Genomic DNA, 22,883 nt, shown 5'->3' on the forward strand with positions numbered 1-22,883 from the left:
CACACACACACACACACACACACACACACACACACACACACACACACACACACACACACTCCAGCACCTTCAGCAGAGGAGATATAGCCTGAACCTTACCATAAGCTGCTGCCATAGTAACTACTGTTGCTCTGCACTCAGTGAGCATCACTTGGGGGACGCACTTTCATTATCTGCTGATCGCATCAGCATGTGCCAAATATAGCTCTCAGATCGTCAGCCGCACGGCTCTGCTATGGGATATAAAGCACAATTATGCTAATATGAATATGGAGATGAGACCTCATTCAGGACAGACGCAGGTTTGATGTGCGGTGTAACACTGATGAGGGAATTGAGGATGCAGAGAACTCCTGATTGATGTGTTCCTTGAAGTAACACTTTAAGGGGAAGGAAACAGGTTTTTTTTGTGTGTGAAAATAAGGTTCAGATAGCAATTACTGCTGGAACACACACACACACACACACACACACACACCTGTGTTTGGTAGATTGATGAACAATCAGCTGTCATGAGCCGGTGGTCTGTTTATTTGGAGGTTCTTGTATTTTTTACTGACATTATCCTCTCTCTCTCCCTCCCTCCCTCTCTCCCTCCATCCCTCCCTCTCTCTCTCTCTCTCCCTCCCTCCCTCTCTCCCTCCATCCCTCTCTCTCTCTCTCTCTCTCTCTCTCCCTCTCCACCGCAGGAACCTCCTGGATAAAGACACCTTCTCCAAATCAGACCCATGTGAGTTCACCTTGACTGCACCTCACTCATCCGCTGCTCTTTAGTCTTACGTTCTCTCTCTTTTCCTTCACTCACTATTTCAGTAAATCTCTCTCTCTCTTTTCCTCCACTCTCACTATCTTAAAGTAAATCTCTCCCTTTCTCTCTCTCACTATCTCAAAGTAAATCTCTCTCTCTCTTCGCTCACTATCTCAAGGTAAATCTCTCGGTAACACTTTATAATAACTACACACAATTCATCATTTATTAAGCCTTTGTTACTTATTAGTTAATGGTTTGTTCATCATTAGTAATTTCTTGTTCATACATAATTTATCATCAGTAAAGCATTTGTTCAATTTGTTCATTGTTTAATAAATAATGAAACAACCACTTACAAATGAAATCATTTTCATATTACGAACTATTACAAAATGCTTTGTTCCTCATTTGTAAAGCAAAGTGTTACCAATCTCTCTTTCTCTCTCTCTCTTTCTCTCTCTCTCTTTCTCTCTCTCTCTTCTCTGTCTTTTCCTTCTCTCACTATTTCAAAGTAAATCGCCACTCTAAGCCACTGACCTGAAGTGCTCAAAAGCAAAATGTACTGTAGGTAATGCACTCACTGCCCAAACAGTCCTCGCTACACCGTTTCTGAGCACTTACAGTTCAAATGGCTCCAGTTTGTTACAGAGGTGGAATGGTACTTCGAGCCTTGCTAGTGGCGTAAAGTAGCGATTTACTGTGGCATGGCGAGCTTGCCCCAAGGCTATCGCTATATGCTATATTTTGTTGTAAACACATATTCCGGTTTTACTCAAAACAACAACCTTGGGTTGTTCCTAAACTAGAGTACTCCTTTAATTCAGAATCCGAATGGTGTTCTAATGGCAGGATTCTACAGGAATTTGGCTCCTATTTCTCCCCTCCTCATCAAGTTCAAATGACAAAACAATAAAAAGCATGTGAGGGGGTGGGTGTTACTGTTTAGTGTGTGTGCATGTGTGTGTTTATCTGTGTGTATATTTGTGTGTGTGTGTGTGTGTGTGTGTGTGTGTGTGTGTGTGTCTGTCCAAATCAAACAAAAAGTAATTGAAAAAAATACAAATGACCAACCCAGAGTCCCTCAATGTATTCTCCAGATACTCTCATCTCTTCACTATTGTCCCGCCTCTCCTCTAATCTGCTAAATGTAGCTCCTCCTCCACCCTCCATATATGGGAAACACAGCCCCTCAGCTCTTCGATCTTTCCTGATGGGCTTGAGGGGGAAGTTAAATAACGAGGTTCCTCTGCTCCGCCACTTCAAAGACACACTCACCCTCTGGCAGCCATGATTTATTCAGCTCGATTGTGGCTAAAGTGTGCAAGGCTTTTTGAACAGAGAGAGAGAGAGAGAGAGAGAGAGAGAGAGAGAGAGAGAGAGAGAGTGAGGGAGAGAGAGAGAGAGAGTGGGAGAGGGGTGGGGGCAGAGGGAGAGAGAGAAATAGATAAAGAGAGAGTAAAGAAGAAAGAGAGAGAAGAAATACAGTCTTTTAAGCGCAAGTCTGACTATGAGAAGCTGAATCCAAAGGAGTTCCCAGTGGGCCCCAAAGTTGAGCATCTCTACACTCAAAGCAAAGTTCCTCTCCCAACCCTGCTAACTGAGCTGCTGATCAGTTGAATTTCTCTACACTCAAAGCAGAGTTCCTCTTCCAACCCTGCTAACTGAGCTGCTGATCAGTTGAAATTCTCTACACTCAAAGCAGAGTTCCTCTCCCAACCCTGCTAACTGAGCTGCTGATCAGTTGAATTTCTCTACACTCAAAGCAAAGTTCCTCTCCCAACCCTGCTAACTGAGCTGCTGATCAGTTGAAATTCTCTACACTCAAAGCAGAGTTCCTCTTCCAACCCTGCTAATTGAGCTGCTGATCAGTTGAGCATCTCTACAGTCAAAACAAAGTTCCTCTCCCAACCCTGCTAATTGAGCTGCTGATCAGTTGTAGGACGTTAATGTGATAATGTGATGCATTACAGTGATTTTTTATTTTTATTAATGCGACTTAGTCAATGTACAGCGGAGTTCTAATGTGATGCTCCACGCTGTGTGCTCATATTTGCAGTGTGCGTTCTCTACACCCAGGGAGTGGAGACCAAACAGTGGAGAGAGGTAAGGGCACACACACACACACACACACACACACACAAGGACACACATGCACACACACCTACACACACACACACACACACACACACAGCTGGCCTGTTGTGTAGACTCTGGCATCCCAGGTTGACAGTCTCCTGAGTAAATACAGTCTATCAGCAGGTGGTCAGACAACCCTCCCACCACCTCTTTTCCTGTCTGTCCAGTGCTCTCCACTAACAAGCTGTCATCCTCTTGCTGTTCACGTTGGCTGACCATTTTACCCCAGCTCTCTTACTGTGAAAATAAAGCAGTTTATCTTGCTTTCTCTCTCTCGCTTTCTCTCCCTCCCCTCTCTACCTCTCTCTCTCTCTGTCTCTCCCTCCCCCCCCTCTCTCTCTGTCTCCCCCCATCTCTCTCTCTCCCTTTTCTCTCTCTCTGTCTCTCCCTCCCCTCTCTACCTCTCTCTCTCTGTCTCAGTCTCCCCCCCCCCTCTCTCTCTCCCTCCCCTCTCTACCTCTCTCTCTCTCTGTCTCTGTCTCTCCCTCCCCCCTCCTCTCTCTCTCTCTCTGTCTCCCCCCATCTCTCTCTCTCCCTTTTCTCTCTCTATCTTTCTCTTTGTTCCCATGTTGCCCCCTGTCTGGCTCATCGTCCATATTCCTCTGCATCAGAGTGGGAACACAACAGCACAACACAGCACAGCACAGCACGCAGCAGCAGTGTTGGAGGAGGAGGAAAGCACATGTGTCTTACAGCGCTGCTTCTCCTTTCCATCAGATAAGATCAGGGTTGTGTTTGCATCACCCAAGAAATGCAACCAGTTGGGTTTTTTTTTTTTTATATAAAAAAATCTATTACACAACAGTTAGATCTGGTCAAGCAATGTATTCATGTCTCACTGGATAAGATGAGTGAGTGTACAAGTGAATGTGTACAAATGACTCAGCTGGCCTGCAAAGTGACTATCCGTTTCTTGGCAGTGCTTGACGCTGGACACTCCAGAACCTATTTTTTGAAGAGGAGATCGAAAAAATCAAAATAAACAATCTGAATTAGTTGGTAGTAGAACTGTTATTTAAAAGCAATATGCCACTCGTCACTCGTGTGGATGTGCACGTGCGTGGGTGTGTGTGAGTGTGCGCGCGCATGTGTATTGTGTGTGTGTGTGCGTATTGTTTGTTTGTGTGTGTGTGTTTGTGTGTGTCTGTGTGTATTGTGTGTGTGTGTGTGTGTGTGTGTGTGTGTGTGTGTGTGTGTGTGTGTGTGTGTGTTTATTGTGTGTGTGAGTCTTCAGTGGACTGAACACATACCCGTAGAATGTGTGTTTGGAAAGACGGTGTGTGTGTGTGTGTGTGTGTGTGTATGTGTGTGATGACAGGTGTAGTCAGGAATAAGGTCACTGGCTATTTTTACTTTCGCATAGCTGACTATTTATAATGTAAAGAATGACTGTTGAAAGTTTAACAATTATAGCAGAGAGCTTTTGGCTTAATGAGGTTGACATTTTCTTTGTATTCCCAATAGTCCGGTTGTTTACAGCAGAATTTGGCTTTTCCGTATAGCTAACCTCTCACTGCGCCGACAAAAAATCTCTGAGACTAATTGCCCGTTGATTTCAGCACTCTTATTTCAACTCTGTTTTATACAGAGTTCCCAGGCAACTCACATGCACATGCACACACACGCACACACACACACACACACACACACACACACACACACACACACACACACACACACACACATGCAGTGTTAAGAAGCAGAGACTCACAACTCCATTTAAGATGTAGAGGACCACCTGTGGTGACCTTCCACACCCTGCACACACACACACACACACACACACACACACCCTGCAGCGTCTCAGGTGGGCTCTAACTCAGACACACATTGTTACCTGCACTTCCGTTCTCCCTTACTCCTTCTCGCTTTCACGTTCCTCCTCTCTCTCTCTCCTCGCTCCCTCTCTCTCCCTCTCTCTTTCACGTTCCTCCTCTCTCTCTCTCCTCGCTCCCTCTCTCTCCCTCTCTCTTTCACATTCCTTCTCTCTCTCCCTCGCCCCCTCTCTCTCTCCTCGCTCCCTCTCTCTCCCTCTCTCTTTCACGTTCCTCCTCTCTCTCTCCCTCGCTCCTTCTCTCTTTCACATTCCTCCTCTCTCTCTCCTCACTCCCTCTCTCTCCCTCTCTCTTTCACATTCCTTCTCTCTCTCCCTCGACCCCTCTCTCTCTCCTCGCTCCCTCTCTCTCCCTCTCTCTTTCACGTTCCTCCTCTCTCTCTCCCTCGCTCCTTCTCTCTTTCACATTCCTCCTCTCCCTCTCTCCTCGCTCCCTTTCTCCCTCTCTCTTTCACGTTCCTCCTCTCTCTCTTATGTTAATTCGGTACTGTTTTCTTTTAGCTCCCCGGTGCATGTAACAAGGCTGACTATTTCCGCTGTCTTCTCCGCTCTCCTCATGACTCTTTCCTCCGTGGTCGCAGTCGGTCAGGCATGCACACACGCACACGCACACCCCGGCCTCCCACTCCCACGCCTGCCACTTCCACGCCTGCTGCGGCGAAATCCGCGACGACTCCCCAGCGCTCCAGTGCTGCCCTGTGGAACACCCACGGAGCGTAAGAAGCCAGCGAGCACAACTGAACAGATAACGCTCTGACTGACCGCCAGAACAGAAGTCATATTTCATAACGCTCTGACTGACCGTGTCGCTCCACTCTGGAGTGCCGGCCTTTGAGTATGCGCTCATGTGTGCAGAATATTGTGGCTCTTAAATGACTCCGCAACAATGCGCTAATGTGCTCTGGGAGTGTAATGACCGATGGTGAGCGATGTGCGTATCCACTCAAAATTCAAAGCACCATCATTCACTAACACTCAAGTACAGACATGCTGCTGCTGTTACCACTGATGACGCGAAAATATGAGGCCATTTTTTTAATGAAAGACAGAGTCCAATAGATTCTTGGCCGAATTTAACTAAGTGCTATTGAACTGTCCCCAAATTGTCCGTATTGTGTGTGTCTGTGTGTGTGTGTGTGTGTGTGTGTGTGTGTGTGTGTGTGTGTGTTTGGGCTTAAATTACCTTTGAGTGTGCTATTGACAGTTTTACACTAGTCCACTGCCAGCTGAACTAATGGCATGTTATGAGAGTATAAGTTATGAGTTGTTGTTTTAAGGTGAGGCGGGAGGTTGATGAATAGGTCCGCTCACAGTCATAAAACTCAGAGTGCCACAGGAGCTTGACAAATGGAGAACATTTTCCAGGAAAAATCTACACAGTCTTTCTTGGTTTGGCTTGTAGTGCTGTCAACCAGTACTGCTGAGACAGGGAAATAATACCACCTCTGTCCCCTGTTAATTTCTCACGTTTATATAATAGTAGTAATAATAATAATAATAATAATAATAAGCTTTATTTGTAAAGCACCTTTCATACACAGAATGCAGCTCAAAGTGCTTTACATTTGGAACATGTAACACAATAATAAAAAAGAATCAGTCATTATCAGTCATTCCTCTTCTTGCTGTGGCTGTTTATGATCCAATCAGCAACATAACACGTTTGTCTCTGCAGAAAATCAGTGCGAGCTTTAGCAGAGATCAGTGGGAACAGCTTCCGCATGCCAGGCCTGGCGGGGTAGTCTTCCAGAATGCAAACTTTGTGTGCTTTTCCAACCCACAATGCACTGTTTTGCTCTGCCAGGCGCTGGCGTGAAATGGGCACATGCCCGACTGACTGGACCAGGCTGGCAGAGGGGCTGATGAGCCCGACACGCTGCCCACACAGCAGCTGGTTCCTCATCAGACCCGGGCCAGATTTGGCCCACATCTGGCCCAAATGCGTTCCGGAGCCTCTCGCTCACAGTCCGAGTTGGCTGCAGGGTGTGTTTGCGCAGGAAGGTGTAGCGTCATCAGGTTGTCCTTCAGCTAACTGGAGCACCTAATGAGCAGCTCATTGTAATGAAATGGATGGACGGCACATCCAAATGCAAACACTATTAGATTAGTCAAACCGCCACAGCTTCAGTCTGCAAATAGTGGCCCAGCCTCTAGACACCGAGAACCCAGTTATGATGGATATTATTGATGAGCACACAGAATGTCCACATGTCGGCGTGCACTTAGTACACACACACACACACACACACACACACACACACACACACTGTCAGAGAAACTACCTTTGCACTCGAGTAGTTTTTCATATCGAAGTGCAGTTCCCCTGAAGCAATTATATCCATTTATCGCTAACTTATCCATTGAGGATATTTGCATTGTTGTGCTCCAATCATGTACGATTGGGATCATGCTTGTGCCTGAACTTCGCGGATTGTTTAATTATATAATGAGCCTTTTCTATAAGACGTTCTCGTTGTATATCTCGGAGATCGCCTGGGCTCATTTCATGCTCTCTTGAATTGTGAAATTTAAAGCGGCTTTGTCACTTTTACCGTTTTTAATTCCAACTGTTCCATTACAGTAAGCAGAGCCACGGCAGGCGAAACAGGCGAAATGCTGGGATGAGGTGAACTCGGTTCCTTTGCTTTGCTGTAGTCCCTGCAGCACTGGAGTGGATGAGATTTTACTGGAGTTACTTATGCCACAGAGCTCATACATAAGAGTTAGCAGAGCAAGGGGCAGTATCCCAAAAGTATTGCTGTGCACTGACCATTTTAGAGAGGTTGTCACTTTGATCTTGCCCCTTACCAAGGCTTACAGTAGGTACTGTGTTAATTGCGGAGATGTTTTGGGGAGACACACCCTGGTGAACATTGATAAAGAAGTAAAGCATCCTGGTGGACATGGAGAAAAATGTCTCCGGAGATAATGGCTTATTCACATGTGCATGCAGACAGATCCAGTGTTTATGCTTCTTATTTACACTGAATGGACGTTTGAATTGTGTACTGGTGGACCACGGTTCCCTTTTCCTCTCTTTGCTTGCCGTGTGTTTGCTAGAAAGCTGATAAAAAGTCTTACTTTTCAAATGCCAGTGCAAGTAATCTAATGGTGTTGAAATGTAAATGGCACCTTTGTGGCCATGTACATTTATTCACGTAGCTGACTGGTGCTTTTAATAAAAGCCATTTCCAAGTGAGGAGCAATATACCGTACAAGCTACAGTGCAGAAGGAGACCTTGGAGTAAACAGTAAATACTTTTACAAAGAAAACAAACATCATCAAAGGATATAGAGTATAAAAGTTAAGCAGAAGACAACCAGATGATTTGAAATAGTGACAGTGTTAGCAGGGACGTGCACAGGAATTTTGAGGGGCAGTTGCTCTGACCTGAAAAAAGCCCCCCCCCCCAAAAAAAAAAAAAAAAAAAAACTCACGGGCTATATGCAGGACTGAGAATAACAGCGTCTTTTTTTAAATATATACACAAAGAAGTAAAACACTGAAATACAGCACTCACCTTAACTTATCATTATTATTTTAATGCCCACTAGTGGTATTTATGTTCTGCTCAGGCAAGATCTTTGAAATTACCTCTTAAATAGCGTATGTTTTTTTTAGATTACAATTATTTAGCCTGCAGCTCTTTTATCCTGTACTTTCTAGCATGGTCCTCTCATCTCATATTTGGTGATCATCACTTAGGCCTTCCTGTCCTCTGTGCCTCCTCCTGGTCCACATTTTCCTCACATAGTCTGGAGGCTTGTGACTGCTCCTCATCTTAAATGTAATGTAATTATGAAACATTGCCATTAGGCTAAAATATGAGTCTGATTAATTAATCAATTAGTCTACACAGTGTCATGTCATCTTTATCACAGTGCAGTCTCTGTCTCACCTGCTGGTTGGCTTTTTCGCAGCCAACCTTGCAGTGATTGCTGCCTCCCTGAATTGTCTCTCCCTCTCCTGAATCTGACTCTTTTCAGTGGGCATCTTGGCTTCAAACAATACCCAAAATACTAGTGATAGGATTTAGGCATTTAACCATTTTGAATAAAATAATTAATGTGATGCATTACTTCCATTTATTTTATTTATTTAACCTTTATTTAACCAGGAAAAGTCCCATTGAGTTACAGTAACTCTTCTCCCAGGGAGTCCTGGCCAAGACTGGCGGCAAAAAGTTACAAAGTTACATACTACACCACAAATCTCTGTACATACACTACTGTATACAAACACAATCAAGACATTACACTTAACTTAAGCTAATACAGACATACAACATTAAAGGGCACCAGTAAAAAACAATTACACTGTTCTGTCAGAGTTGACTTTAAAAGATTTTTAAAAGTATTGAAAGATGGAAGTGATTCTAGATTTAGGCTGTTTTGAAGTTCATTCCAAACTTTAGGTGCATATGATGAGAAAGCTGTTTTACCAAGCTCTGTTCTTGTTGATGGAATAACTAATAATATTTTTTCTGACGACCTTGTCCTGTAAACACTATTATGGTAAGAAAGGAAATTTGAAATGTAGAGTGGTAGTTTACCCATTAGAGCTTTAGCAATGAAAGTCAATACATGGAACTTCCTTCTGAGGGAGAGGGAGGACCATTGTACAGTTTCATACCGAATGCAGTGGTGAGTCCTGGCTGCTGCACCTGTAATGAAACGCAAGGCTGAGTGGTATACTACATCTAATTTTTTTAATAAAGATGAAGAGGAGTGCATATAAATGAAGTCACCGTAGTCCAACACTGATAGGAATGTGCTCTGCACCAACCTTTTCCTTGCTGAATAAGGAAAACACTTCTTTAATCTAAAATAAAAACCTAGCTTGGCTTACTGTTTACTCCAAGGTCTCCTTCTGCACTGTAGCTTGTACGGTATATTGCTCCTCACTTGGAAATGGCTTTTATTAAAAGCACCAGTCAGCTACGTGAATAAATGTACATGGCCACAAAGGTGCCATTTTACATTTCAACACCATTAGATTACTTGCACTGGCATTTGAAAAGTAAGACTTTTTATCAGCTTTCTAGCAAACACACGGCAAGCAAAGAGAGGAAAATGGAACCGTGGTCCACCAGTACACAATTCAAACGTCCATTCAGTGTAAATAAGAAGCATAAACACTGGATCTGTCTGCATGCACATGTGAATAAGCCATTATCTTCGTCTGAGTTTTTTTAAAAGGCTCTCAATATGTACCCCAAAAGACAGTTCATTCATTCTTCTTGCTAAAAAGAAATGTGAGAAACTAACTATCAGCAGACATGTTGCTTAGTTTCAAGGCCGTAGCCGTGACATCAACATTGGGGGGGGGGGGGGGGCAAATCTGTGGTGCGGTCTGAATTTCAATAACAGAATTTCAATACATTTCCTGCCATGCAAAATATTATTAAAATCACAAACAAGTCATTAGTTAAGTCAATTAGGATATACCAAACTTTTGACGGACATAGGCACGGATGGATTATGAACCCCTGGGCATAGATGCAAAAAAAACCTCCCCAGTTAAGATAGGGGGGCCCGGGGGCATACTCACCCCGGAAGATTTTTAAAAAAAAATGCCCCTTTATATTATGACGACTTGTGAGTTTTGTGGAAATAGAAGAGAAGGGCGGAGAAGCAACTTCGCACAGTCTTAGGCTTCAGGGCCCCCTGAGCTCTTGGGCCCAGTAGATCCATTCAATAATCCATCCCTGGACATACAGTAGACCTGTGGTATGACTCCATTTGTCTCCTAAATATATATTTTAAAAGAAAATACAAACTAGAGTATATTAAACTGAATGCTTACTCATAGGTTTGGACCTATAGCCCAATCATATTTAGTATTTTGATTTTATTATTCTGGTGGCTAATCGCACAATTGTAAGGTAGTTTGAAAGGGATGGGATTCAAGATAGGCTACTAAGACAGGTCCCTCTTCTGTCTGACTCACCTCAAGTTACCCTATGCATTATAGGCTGGTTTCTGACAGAAATTATGTTTTGTGTAGAAACATGTAGAAACACAACCTTTATTTGGTGAATGGAGGTGGAAATTCCTTTCTTTGGTTATTGTCCGCGATTCACATTAACTGTAGGCAATCACCGCCATTGTAAAAGTTTTTTGTCGGCACATTTGAGTGCTATGTTTTGCCGGATGCGCGATTGAGTGCGCATCTAAATGTAACATGCAATATTGGGGGGGACATTTTGGTCACATCTGAATATTGGGGGGACACGTCCCCCCCAATGTCTATGGTGACTACGGCCCTGCTTAGTTTTTCCTAATGCCTACCAAAAAAATAGTAGCCTAGGCTATGTGATAACGGGCTGCTTCTCTGCGAGCTATCTGTCTGATTATTTAGGCTAAACGTGGCAAACTCAGCCTGGATTCATGAATATTTTAATTAATTTCATAAAACTTAATGACGATGATTGTTCGTTTGTTATACATCACAAACTCATCTTTTCCGACAACGTTGAGTCGTCTCATACAACAACCGCGACAATGTCTTTCTAGGGCCACCCAGCAGGCTCAGCTCAGGTGCCGGTCGCGTGCAGCGCTGCAGCCACTTAAAACAGAGTTTGCCCTTCCCCTACTGACTTTTACTTTTGGTGCACGAATGGAAGTGAATGAGGCTTTGCGATTTTTTTTATCTAGGCCTACTTGAAATTCTGCATCCATTGTACGATGTATTTATTTATTTTCCCCATTGGAAGGGAAACATGAGTCAAGAAGGGCATATGGGCAGTTGCCCGGGCAACCTGAGCAACCCCCCTATGCATGTCCCTGAGTGTTAGTATCATCAAATATTCTAAAGTGCTCCACACCACTCTAAGATCTTTGGTGTTAGTGTATTAGTGTTAGTACTGTAATGACATAGTGCTAGAGATTCTAATAGACATAAGTAATAACTGCATGGCCAGTAGACCTTGCCATCACCAACCTCCACGCATTAGCCAATAAGCCCACAGTCTAGCATTAGTGTGCATGTTAATGACATAAAACACATACTGCGCTAAAAGGCAAACAACATCTCCCTTCGCCTGTTTCCAATCTGAGCCTTGTAGCCTTGTGGAGAGACTGAGTGCACTGTGTTAATATGTCACTGTTAGTTTATGCTAATGCTTGTCCTTTATGGATGGTTAGCAACACGTAGCCCCTTAAACAGTGTAATTATGTTCAAGACCAAACTAAATACTAAGTCTTTGAGTGCTATTTATAACGCTAATCTACTCGTTTAAAGATATTACCATGTAATTAACACATAATGACTTAATGAGACACATGATAAATAGTTAGCTACTGTGTTTAAAGCCTCAAGAAGTATAAATATATTTAGATAAATTGTCTATGTCTTATACTGTTAAACTTTGATTGCTAATTCAACAAATATGATGAATTTGACTTTGAATATGACCTGCTCTGATGGATTATACCAAGCTTTCTACATTCATCGTGTCCGACCAAGAAACTTAGCAAAGGTGCCACATCTCTCATTGTGTTTGAGAGAGATTTCAGATGAATAAAACTGCTTAATTAAGTCCTCTCTATAATTAAACTGAATGTTGGATGCTGCTTTCTCATTTGGGACCACAGTCTCACATTTAACAGCAAATACTGTACACAAAGGAAAAACCCTGTTTTTAACAAGATGTTATTGTGTGTGTTAGTATCAGTTCATTCCTCTCAGAGCTGCTGTTCATACTCACACTACCACAGACATGTTTCTCGCACTGAATTATTCATGATCAATGTATCAACACAAACGGCTGTTTGAAAAAAAAAAACAACAACACTCTGTTTTCCGTGGCTGTTAGCAAAAACATGCAGAGCAGCATTGCACACTGCCAGACTAAATAATGACTCTTTCGGCGTGATATCACAGCCTGGGCTCCGATTAGACACTAAAACACACTCAATCGTCAGGTCGAGGGACAGAGGCCGACTGATTACAGTTATTGGGGTTCGGGCCATTCGCACTGCCTTTCTCCAGAATCGGCCTCCAAGCTGCGAAAATGCCATTAATTAAGTTGCCGTGGCTGTCACCCATCTGTGGGGTTGGGTGCCCAGGTGGCGAGGGTGGCCCCAGGCGACGGTGAAGTGGGCACTCAGAGCAGTAATTAGAGCCTGGCGCTGAGGCTTTGGGCATCGCTGCCTCCTCCTCTGCCCTGCAGGGTCATACCAGTGTGCGTGTGTGTGTGTGTGTGTGTGTGTGTGTTTGAGCATGTGTGTGGTGTGTGTGTGTGTGTGTGTCTGTCTCTGAAACAGCATTGTGCGTCCTCAGAGACAGTGCTAGTGTGTGTGTATGTGTGTGTGTGCGTGCATGTGTATGCATGTTTGTGTGTGTGTGTGTCTGTCTCTGAAACAGCACTGCACCGTGACAGCTCTTCACAGAATCAGGAGGCGGAGGAGGGAGAGAGAAAGATCACATCATCTGTTCTCCTGTTTGAAAATAAAAAAGCATGTGATCAGTGTGAATGTCCACTCTGTACTCTCTCCCATTCTCTCTCTGTCTCTCCAACTCTCTCTCTCTCTCTCTTTATGAGAGCTTTTCTTCTCTCTCTCTCTTTCTGCCCTTGACTCTCTGCCCTCCCTCTGTCTCTCATTTCTTTCTTTTCTGTATTTTTCACCTCTCCTCTTCTTTTTTTCTTACCTTCTTCTCCCAGTTTGGCCGGACGGAGGTGATTGACAACACGTTAAATCCAGACTTTGTCAGGAAGTACATTCTTGACTACTTCTTTGAGGAGAAGCAGAATCTGCGCTTCGACTTGTGAGTTTCCTCCTTCCTGTGATGTTGGCTCACATCTTTATGTGTGGACCTTACAGCACCTCGACCTCTCTCTCCTTCTCTCTCCTTCTCTCTCCTTCTCTCTTCTTCTCTCTCTGTATCTCCCTCTCGCTCTATTCCTCCCTCTCTCACACACTCTTTCTCTTTTCTCTCCAATACAGTGTGTTAATAATCTTTTTTTTTCTGTTCTCTCAATTTTCTTATAGCTTGAAAACCTCAAACTGAAAATCTTTGAGAAATGTATCTGTAGAATTCTACATGACTTCCGTGGTATAAGCTACAATGCCCCTATACTGTACATTATTAAATCAATAGGCTGTATAGTGATAAAAACATAAGTGATCCCTTAGTGTTCTTCCTGATGCTCTTTTGTGTGTTTTGTGCAGTTAGGTTAGAGGCCTGTTTGTTGTGAACTGGATGGCTATGTGGTCAATTGTGTTTTTATATTCTGAATTGTTGTTCTGAATGGCTCCCTGACTGGAAAAGTGCTCTTGAAATCCCAACCACCCACTTTCCAGCCTTTCCCATCAATCCCTTTGAACATACCCAGTGAAAAGGCACAATAGACCCTTTGAAATCCATCTAAAGAGCTAAACCTGGGTTGTCAATTTTCACTGGGTTTGATAATTTACCTTTAGAAAAGCACACCGTTGGTGAACTGTCAATGATTGATCTTTAGTTGGGGGACTATGTTGATAGATAGATAGATAGATAGATAGATAGATAGATAGATAGATAGATAGATACTTTATTGATCCCCAGGGGAAATTCAAGACACAAGATGTTGTGTACAAGACAAAATGATAATTAATGATGATCTCTTGGTGTGTGTGTGTGTGTGCGTGCGTGCGTGCGTGCGTGCGTGCGTGCGTGCATGTGTGCGTATATATGTGTGTGTGTGCGTGCATGTGTGTGTGTGTGTGTGTTGTCTCCCAGGTATGATGTGGACTCTAAAAGCCCTGACCTGTCCAAACACGTGAGTGCAACAGCACGCAACCTGTGAGGAGATACGTGTGTGTGTGTGTGTGTGTGTGGGCTGTGTGATGGAGCTCACTGCATGAGACACGTCTATGGGGGGGAACAGGGTCATGCAAATCATGGTGAAGCCCAACGAGCAGAGCTCCAAATATGCACGCCGTCGCCTGCGTGTCATGACCCTATTCAATGGATGATTATGAATAGGTGCGCTCGCTGCGTGATTAGCTAGTGACAGAGACGCTCGGCTGCTTGATTGGAGGTGAAGAGTAACCTGTGTGACCTGAGCGCGGCGCCGTCCTTGAGAAAACTCTGTGTCTGATCCCCCCCCATCTCATGCCTCAGGCACCTCTATTGAAAGGGAGTCCATGTAAGTGTTTCAGCTGTGACCTCATGTAGAATAGTACCATTTTAAGGCCCGAGCTTTTTGAATCCACAGAAGTTAATGTTGCAATTCCATAATCCAAAGAAGTATTGATTATAATCATACAACAGTAATTTGGAATCCAGTGGTACCACATTCGAAAATGGTACTTAATTTGTTTAAAATGTTCACTAGTGGAAACAAAAAGCATTTGAAGGATGAACATCATGCTAAATAATCTGTACGAAGGATTATTTGATATATTTGGATGCAAACAAACATGATTTGCATAATCTTAGCATGTGTTTAGTTTGTATTATGGTATTTGTTTTCTGTCATTTCCATGTTGTGTGGTGTGTAGTAGAGTCACCTCGTCTGTCTCTTTTCTTCTGAGGCCAAGTTTTTTAACTCTGTGCTGGTGTGTGTGTGTGTGTGTGTGTGTGTGTGTGTGTGTGTGTGTCAGACTCACGCCTATCTCTCTGTCTCTCTCTTCGGCCAGCGTTTGGCTCTTTCCTGATGTGTTGTGTCACATGTTTGTGTTTTTTGTTTGTTTGTTTGTGTTGCTGTTGTTTATCACTGCTGCCTGCACTAACTCTGTGGAAGCCCTCCGATTGCAACGTACGTGCCCGCCTCTCCTCGTCTCTCTCTCTCTGTCTCACTCTCGCTCTGTCTTTCTCTCTCTCTTTCTCTCTCTTGCTCTCTCTCTCACTTTCTGTCTCTCTCTCTGTCTCACTCTTTCTCTCTCTCTGTTTCTCTCTCTCTCTCTCTCTGTCTCACTCTCTCTCTCTCTGTCTCACTCTCTTGCTGTCTCTCTCTCTCTCTATCTCTATCTTTCTCTTACTCTACTTCAGTCTAAACACAAGCCTATGACGTTTCTGAGTATCTCTCCCAAATGTCTGCACCCCTACCCTCTTCTCTCTCTCGTTTTCCCCCTCTCCATACACATCTCTCTCTCCACTACCATCCCCTCTCATCCTCCCTCATTTCCTTCTCCTCTCGCTCTGTCACTCTGTTTCTCTCTATCCTGCCTCTCCACCTGTTCCCTCTCCCTCTCTCTCTCTCAGGACTTTCTGGGGCAGATGTTCTGCACCCTGGGGGAGATTGTCGGGTCGCCGGCCAGTCGTTTGGAGAAGCCACTTGGGTAAGTCAGTTCCACTTTCAGCTCTTTCCCACAGCAGTGTCTCGGTCCCACAGCAGTGTCCTCCGCGTCACCCAAGTGACCAGCCGCCAGATGGCCACACCACAGACCACAGCTTTCATTCTCAGCCCGGTCTGATCTGGCTATAATCTGGCTCTGATATAGCTATGATCTGGCTCTGATATGGCTATGATCTGGCTCTGATATGGCTATGATCTGGCTATGTTGGTTATGGCTGTAGGTTTTTTTGGGTTGCATTTGTGAAATAAATTATCCTTGTTGCAGCCCATCTAAAAGGGATTTAACATAGCATTTCAGAAGCACACGTCAGACCTTAAAATGGGTCTGTTCTGAAACATTGTTCATTGTCAACATTGACTACATTTCCCATAATACTTTGTTCAGAGTCGGGAAAGCAGGTTTTGGAGGGAGTTGAGTGGAGAGAAGAATGAGTTCTTGAGTAATATAAGAGTATTTTGATTGCGCTGGAGAGGGAAACTATTTCAGTGCCAAACTCATCTGTCTTCCGAACTTGTAGCGTACACCATGTAATAACCCCTCTGGAGGATCCCGAGTTTCACACCCACGTCGCCCTGTACTGTAGGCTGCTTTGAGGCGCAAGCGTGTGTGAGATAAATAGATGATCGTCGTCACAGCCCATCTGTCATTCCTACTGGTGTGTCTCTCCAAGGCCCCTGTGATGCGAATGCGTCAGTGTGGACACGTCGTTAACCATGCCTCCAGAGATCTCGTATTGCGCTGGGACGCAGAGAAGCAACCATTAAGGCGGCTTCTCAATGCCTACACTTTCCCTGTTACTTCCAATCTCATAGAGAAATAATAGATGTTTTTCATATACTGTCATTTGCATAAGATCAGAGACGACGCGTGACAGTGCAGTCATTTAGCATGCAAAATAATTTCACCATGTGTGGTGTAGGTTTCTGATGAACAAGTTCCTCGAGTTCCTCAGCACAACCACAAACTTGTTGCAGACAAATAAGATGAGCAAGACAAACAAGCCTATGCCTTGGGCAATAAACCTACTGTGGGCAATAAACATCGCCAAAGCTGCTCTTTGCACATGGTACCGTGATCGTGTTCCTGGTAGAAAGGGGATGCAGATGCTCCCAGTTAGACATCAGTCACACCGTCCTTCAGCAAAAGTTATAGATTTTCTTTTGTTTACTGTGGTTTGTCAGCTGGGTGGTTGACATTTGTACAATTATGCTAGTGACATGGAGGCATAGCATTGATTGGGAGTGTACCTATGTTCCCCGGGTCCTATATTCCCTGCATTGTATGGGACAAATCCTCTCTCCTGTTTCATATTCTTACTGTCAAATTCTGGGTTGAATCAGTATTTTCACTCACTTACTGAAGGAAGTGGCAAAGTTGTTGAATTTCCTGTTTGATGGAAAAGGACCCCTAAAAGGTTCCTGGTTTACCCACTGAGTATCAGAAGAGAGAGAAGCTGCAGAGACTCAGACACTATTTGACAGCTCATTCCAGCCCTTTCTGGAAATCATAAAAGATAAACAGTGAAGACTTTTTCTTTGACCCTTATTCTCTCAATTTTATAAGCACACTCACTATTCAGACAGAAATTAATTCATCTGGACATTTCCTCTCAGCTGCAGATCACATTCTGCTGCCCCCAATCTCTATTATTATTTTATGAGCATCATATGCAGCAGACCTGCTGGTGCTGCACATTGATATTGTTAATTAATTAATTAATACTGCTGCTATAGTGTTACTATATACTCTTTATCCTAATGGAAATACTATTGTTATCATACTCCTACATCCACGACTGGCATGGCTACTGTAAATAATGATAGAATTTAGATCTAGATATATACATATATATATCCCTGTACAGTACAGGGCCTCCTTCAACACCTAAAGAGTAGCTCTTTATTGTCATGGTCACAGGTACAACGACATTTAAAGTGCTTTCCTGTCAGTGCATCATTCATGAGTCTATAAAAATATAATTGAAAAAAGAATGAATAGAAACATATAAAATAGCATTATCAGCATACATAAACACACAGATATACACACCCAGGCATTGCATAAAAACAGTATGAACATACATCTACATACATGCATACTTTCTGTCATTGCACGGATCCATTTAACAACATTCCATATTGAACCTTATTTCTTTGCAGCATTGAGGGTGGTTATTGCGATTGGATAAAAACTGTGTTTGAGTCTATTTGTCCTTGCGTTAATTGATCTGTATCGTCTGCCTGAAGGCAACAGTTCAAACTCACCTGATATACAAACTAAGAATTGAAATGACATTCTTATCCCTAGAAATGCCAAATGAGAGACATGATAACAAAATAACAAAGCCATGATGCAGATCATGTGATTTAGAAGTCTTTATCGTCCTTTGGTGGAAAATAGTTCTTGATAAACCCCCTGCCTCCCTCAATCTCTCTCTCTCTCTCTCTCTCTCTCTTGTTTCTCCAGATTCTAATGGTCCCTCTTTTCCTCTCCTTTTTTCTCCTCTTCTCCTCTATTACCACCTCATCACCCTCTCTTTCACCATCTCTCTCTTTTCTTTCTTCGCTGTCTTTCACTGTTTCATTGTCTTCTCACTCTGTTCTTCATCCCTCTCCTGTTCCATCCTTCTCTTCTATCTTTCCATCTCTTAAAACTCTGCCAACCTTCTCATCTCAGTTATCTGTAGATGAGCCTGCACTCTCCATCTCTCCTTCTATCTCTCTCTCTGTTCTCCTATCTCTCTCTCTCTCTTTCTGTTCTCCCATCTCTCTCTCTCTCTCTCTCTTCCCCTGCTCTCTCTCATCTCAGTTGAGTTGTGTAGTTTTAGGATGTTCCCACTCTGCCCTTAGCCCAGCTGGAATTGCGCCCCCTAGATGTCAGCATCAGTAGCAGCAGCAGTTGGCCTCAGGCTCAGCAGTCTAGATGAATGCAGCACAGAGATCAAAGCCCTGGCCGCAGTTGCAGCTCTGGACTGGATGCTCATGCTCTCACAGCTGGACATAACTGGCCTGTTATGCCCAGTGGAACAGGGCTCTGAACGTGATCTGGGATATATCAGCCATGTTAGGTGGAGGTACAGTACGTCCTTTAGGTGTAGATTTTAGATATAGTACATCCTGAAGGTGTTGGATATGTTAGGTGTGTTAAGTGTAATTGTATGTAATCAGTAGATCAGTGACGATGGATTAAGTCAGTGGTTTCATGTCTAGTAGTGTGTCTGTACCTGTAAATCAGATCAGTGATGGATGATGGATTAAAATCACTACTGTTAACTGTAGAAGTGATTGTATACATGTGTAGATCTGTGATGATGGATTAAAATCACTACTGTTAACTGTAGAAGTGTCTGTATAGATCTGTGATGATGGGTTAAATCACTGATGTTAGACGTAGAGATGTAGATCTGTGATGATGGGTTAAATGACTGCTGTTAGCATTAGAATTAAGCAATTAGCCCCGAGAGAGAACTTTTGTATCAAATTGTGGTAGCACAATAATATAGAACGGTGTATGTTTGTGCTCATTATACAACAGCATTGAAGGCAATTCAGCCAATCATAATTAAGGACCGGAACTATCTGTTCTAGAAGTGTGTGTAGATCTGTGATGGGTTATATCGCTGATGTTATCAGTACGTAACCGTGGCGTGGTTAGCAGTGCGCTGCCTGTACTTAACCGTGGCGTGGTTAGCAGTGTGCTGCCTCCTGTACGTAACCGTGGTGTGGTTAGCAGTGCGCTGCCTCCTGTACGTAACCGTGGCGTGGTTAGCAGTGCGCTACCTGTACTTATTCGTGGCGTAGTTAGCAGTGCGCTGCCTCCTGTACGTAACCGTGGCGTGGTTAGCAGTGCGCTGCCTGTACGTGGTAATGGCTCGTATTGTTATTCATCAGGTGAAATGATCTGAATATCAGCACTGCAGTTAACAGGCCAGGAGTGGGAGTGGCTGGGATGTAAGAGGCTTTTAGTGTTCTCACACACACACACACACACACACACACACACACACACACACACACACACACACACACACACACACACACTCTTTAGAATCCAGTAATCACACGGAGGGCCTGAGTTTGGTGGCGATATAGGTAGCGGGAAGCTACGTCAAGGCGTGAAGTGAAATGGAATAAACCAATCACATGCAACCAGTGTTAAATTCTGATCTATCTATCTATCTTATATTAATTAACCAGTGTTAAATTCTGATCTATCTATCTATCTTTTATTAATTAACTTTTGCCAGACATCTGACTTCACTCTGGCCACAGTGAAGAATGGTAAACAGAGAGAATGAGGTGAAGGGAGGGAGGCCGAACTCTCTCTCTCTCTCTACTGTATCTCTCTATCTCTCTCTCCATCTCTCTTTCTCTCTCTCTCTCTTTCTCTCTCCACCTCTCTCTCTCTCTCTCTCTCTCACACACACACACACACACACACACACACACACACACTCAAATTCCCACATCTTAGATCTCCATATTCCCCTTTCAGCAATCTCTGGAATGAATTTGTTATTAATTGTGAGCACAATAGTAATTTCAGTCTTCAGCTGTCTTTGCCTTGAGGAGATTTGAGGAGTTATGCATGTATATTGGAAGCGAGCTAGTGTGTTCTGTGTTCTGATCTTTGTGAACTGCCCCAGTGAAGAATGGAAGGGGCTGGGGGGAAAAAAATCATTTTTCAGAAAGTGGTCTTTTTAAACGAGACACCATGGAGACATACAGCAGAGCAGCTGGCCCTAGAGATGAATTCAAAAGTTTGAAATCACTCAAATGCCTTCACTAGAGAGCTGAACAGCAGAGAGAACAGCAGAGAGAACACTGGAGAGAACACCAGAAAGAACAGAGAGAACACCAGAGAGAACAGAGAGAACAGAAAGAACACCAGAGAAAACACCAGAGAGAACAGAGAGAACACCAGAGAGAACAGAGAGAACACCAGAAAAATGTTTGAAATCACTAAAATGCCTTCACTAGAGAGCTGAGCAGTGGAGAGAAGAGACCAGAGAGAACAGAGAGAACATCAGAGAGAACACCGGAGAGAACATAGAGAACACCAGAGGGAACAGAGATAACAGAGAGAACACCAGAAAGAACAGAGAGAACATCAGAGAGAACAGAGAGAAGAACAGAGAGAACAGAGAGAAGAACAGAGAGAACTGAAAGAACACCATATAGAACACCAGAGAGAACAGAGAGAAGAACAGAGAGAACAGAAATAACACCAGAGAGAACACCAGAGAGAACAGCATAGAGAACACCAAAGAGAACAGAGAGAAGAACAGAGAGAGCAGAAAGAACACCATATAGAACACCAGAGAGAACAGAGAGAAGAACAGAGAGAACAGAAATAACACCAGAGAGAACACCAGAGAGAACAGCATAGTTCTCGTCCGCTTAGCACCATGGAAACTGGATATAAGCGCCGGCCCAATTGCTGGGAATGGATTAACTGAGCTTAAAACTGTTAGTAAAGACAACAGTATTTTTGTAGTTGGGGCAATCACATCACTGTTATCTCAACAAACAATCTTATGTTGGCAGAATAATACATTTTAAGTTGTGCCAACTGATAGAACGAACAATTGTTCGTAAAGACAACAGCTTTTTTGTAATGTAATGTAAACATAATGTTCCCTTACAGTAGAGCACAGTGCAATGTAAACTTAATCCTTGTACAATGGAAGGTAATGGCCGTATGTAGAAAATGAATAAAGAAATGTCTTAATGAAATGAATAAAGAAATGTCAGCAGTTTAGAGGATAAGAGTTTGTGTGTGTGTGTGTGTGTGTGTGTGTGTGTGTGTGTGTGTGTGTGTGTGTGTGTGTGAGTGTGAGTGTGTGTGTGTGTTTGTGTAGGTGAGTGTGTGTGTGTGTGTGTGTGTGTGTGTGTGTGTGAGTCCCCCAGGTCTTGTTTGTTCCTAGACATGACATTTGCAGCCATACACTCCTCATTGTTATAAGTCAGAAAAATTAATATCCTCTGATATTTGATATTCAAATTATCCTGAATTGTAATAAACACAAGATATAATCACAGCCATTGAGGCAACAGTTTTGAAGATTTAAACATGCAGTTCAATTGTTTTGCTTCTTAAATGCCATCGATTCTCAGGAAATGCTTTGGGCTTTACCATTCATGAGACGTCAACTCTCCAGCCATGGTAGAAACAAGCCTTTAAGTCCACCTCACACACACACCTCCATACGCACAACGCATGCATGTACACACACATTCATACACACACACACACACACACACACACACAAACTCTGTACACTTTACATAGGTTCAACTTTTTCATATTCCATCATTGTGTGAATCTTATTCAGTTATCCTTTAAATTGCTGTAAGAAATGTTTTTTTCTACATACGACTATGCCAGTACTCTGTTTTTCTCAGCAAACCAACAACAGCTCATATCTGCATGATCTCCTCCCCTTTCACACACACACACACACACACACACACACACACACACACTCACCTACACAAACTCACACACTCAAACACACACACACTCACACACAGTCTGGACGCTTTTAATTGTCCCGCCTTTAATCTCCAGGAAATTAAGGTGCACGCTAATTATGGGGCGGCCAAGGGTTTGATGATGAAAGAGTGCAGAGAGGGAGGGAGGGAACGAGAGGGAGGAGATGAGAAAGAGAGAGAGAGAGAGAGAGGGGGAGAAAGAGGGGGAGAGAGAGAGGGGGAGAGAGAGAGGTAGGAGATGAGAAAGAGAGAGAGAGAGAGGGAGAAAGAGGGGGAGAGAGAGGGGGGGAGAGAGAGAGGGAGGAGATGAGAAAGAGAGAGAGAGAGAGAGGGGGAGAAAGAGGGGGAGAGAGAGAGGGGGAGAGAGAGAGGTAGGAGATGA

General features: G+C 43.6%; 1 protein-coding gene across 2 annotated transcripts in view; it reads left to right on the forward strand.

Annotated features, from left to right (window-relative positions):
- The window catches only part of cpne5b (copine Vb), a 173,971-nt gene that overhangs the window by 36,819 nt on the left and 114,269 nt on the right, over window positions 1–22,883 (forward strand). Inside the window, exons 2-6 of one of the 2 annotated variants that reach the window (XM_042088310.1) lie at window positions 690–730; window positions 2,808–2,854; window positions 13,388–13,491; window positions 14,446–14,485; window positions 15,913–15,989. In XM_042088310.1, coding sequence (XP_041944244.1) covers window positions 690–730; window positions 2,808–2,854; window positions 13,388–13,491; window positions 14,446–14,485; window positions 15,913–15,989 — 309 coding nt within the window. The other variant, XM_042088311.1, reaches the window with a different exon arrangement.

Source organism: Alosa sapidissima, chromosome 4 (genome assembly GCF_018492685.1).
Source record: "Alosa sapidissima isolate fAloSap1 chromosome 4, fAloSap1.pri, whole genome shotgun sequence".
Taxonomy (NCBI): Eukaryota; Metazoa; Chordata; class Actinopteri; order Clupeiformes; family Clupeidae; genus Alosa; species Alosa sapidissima.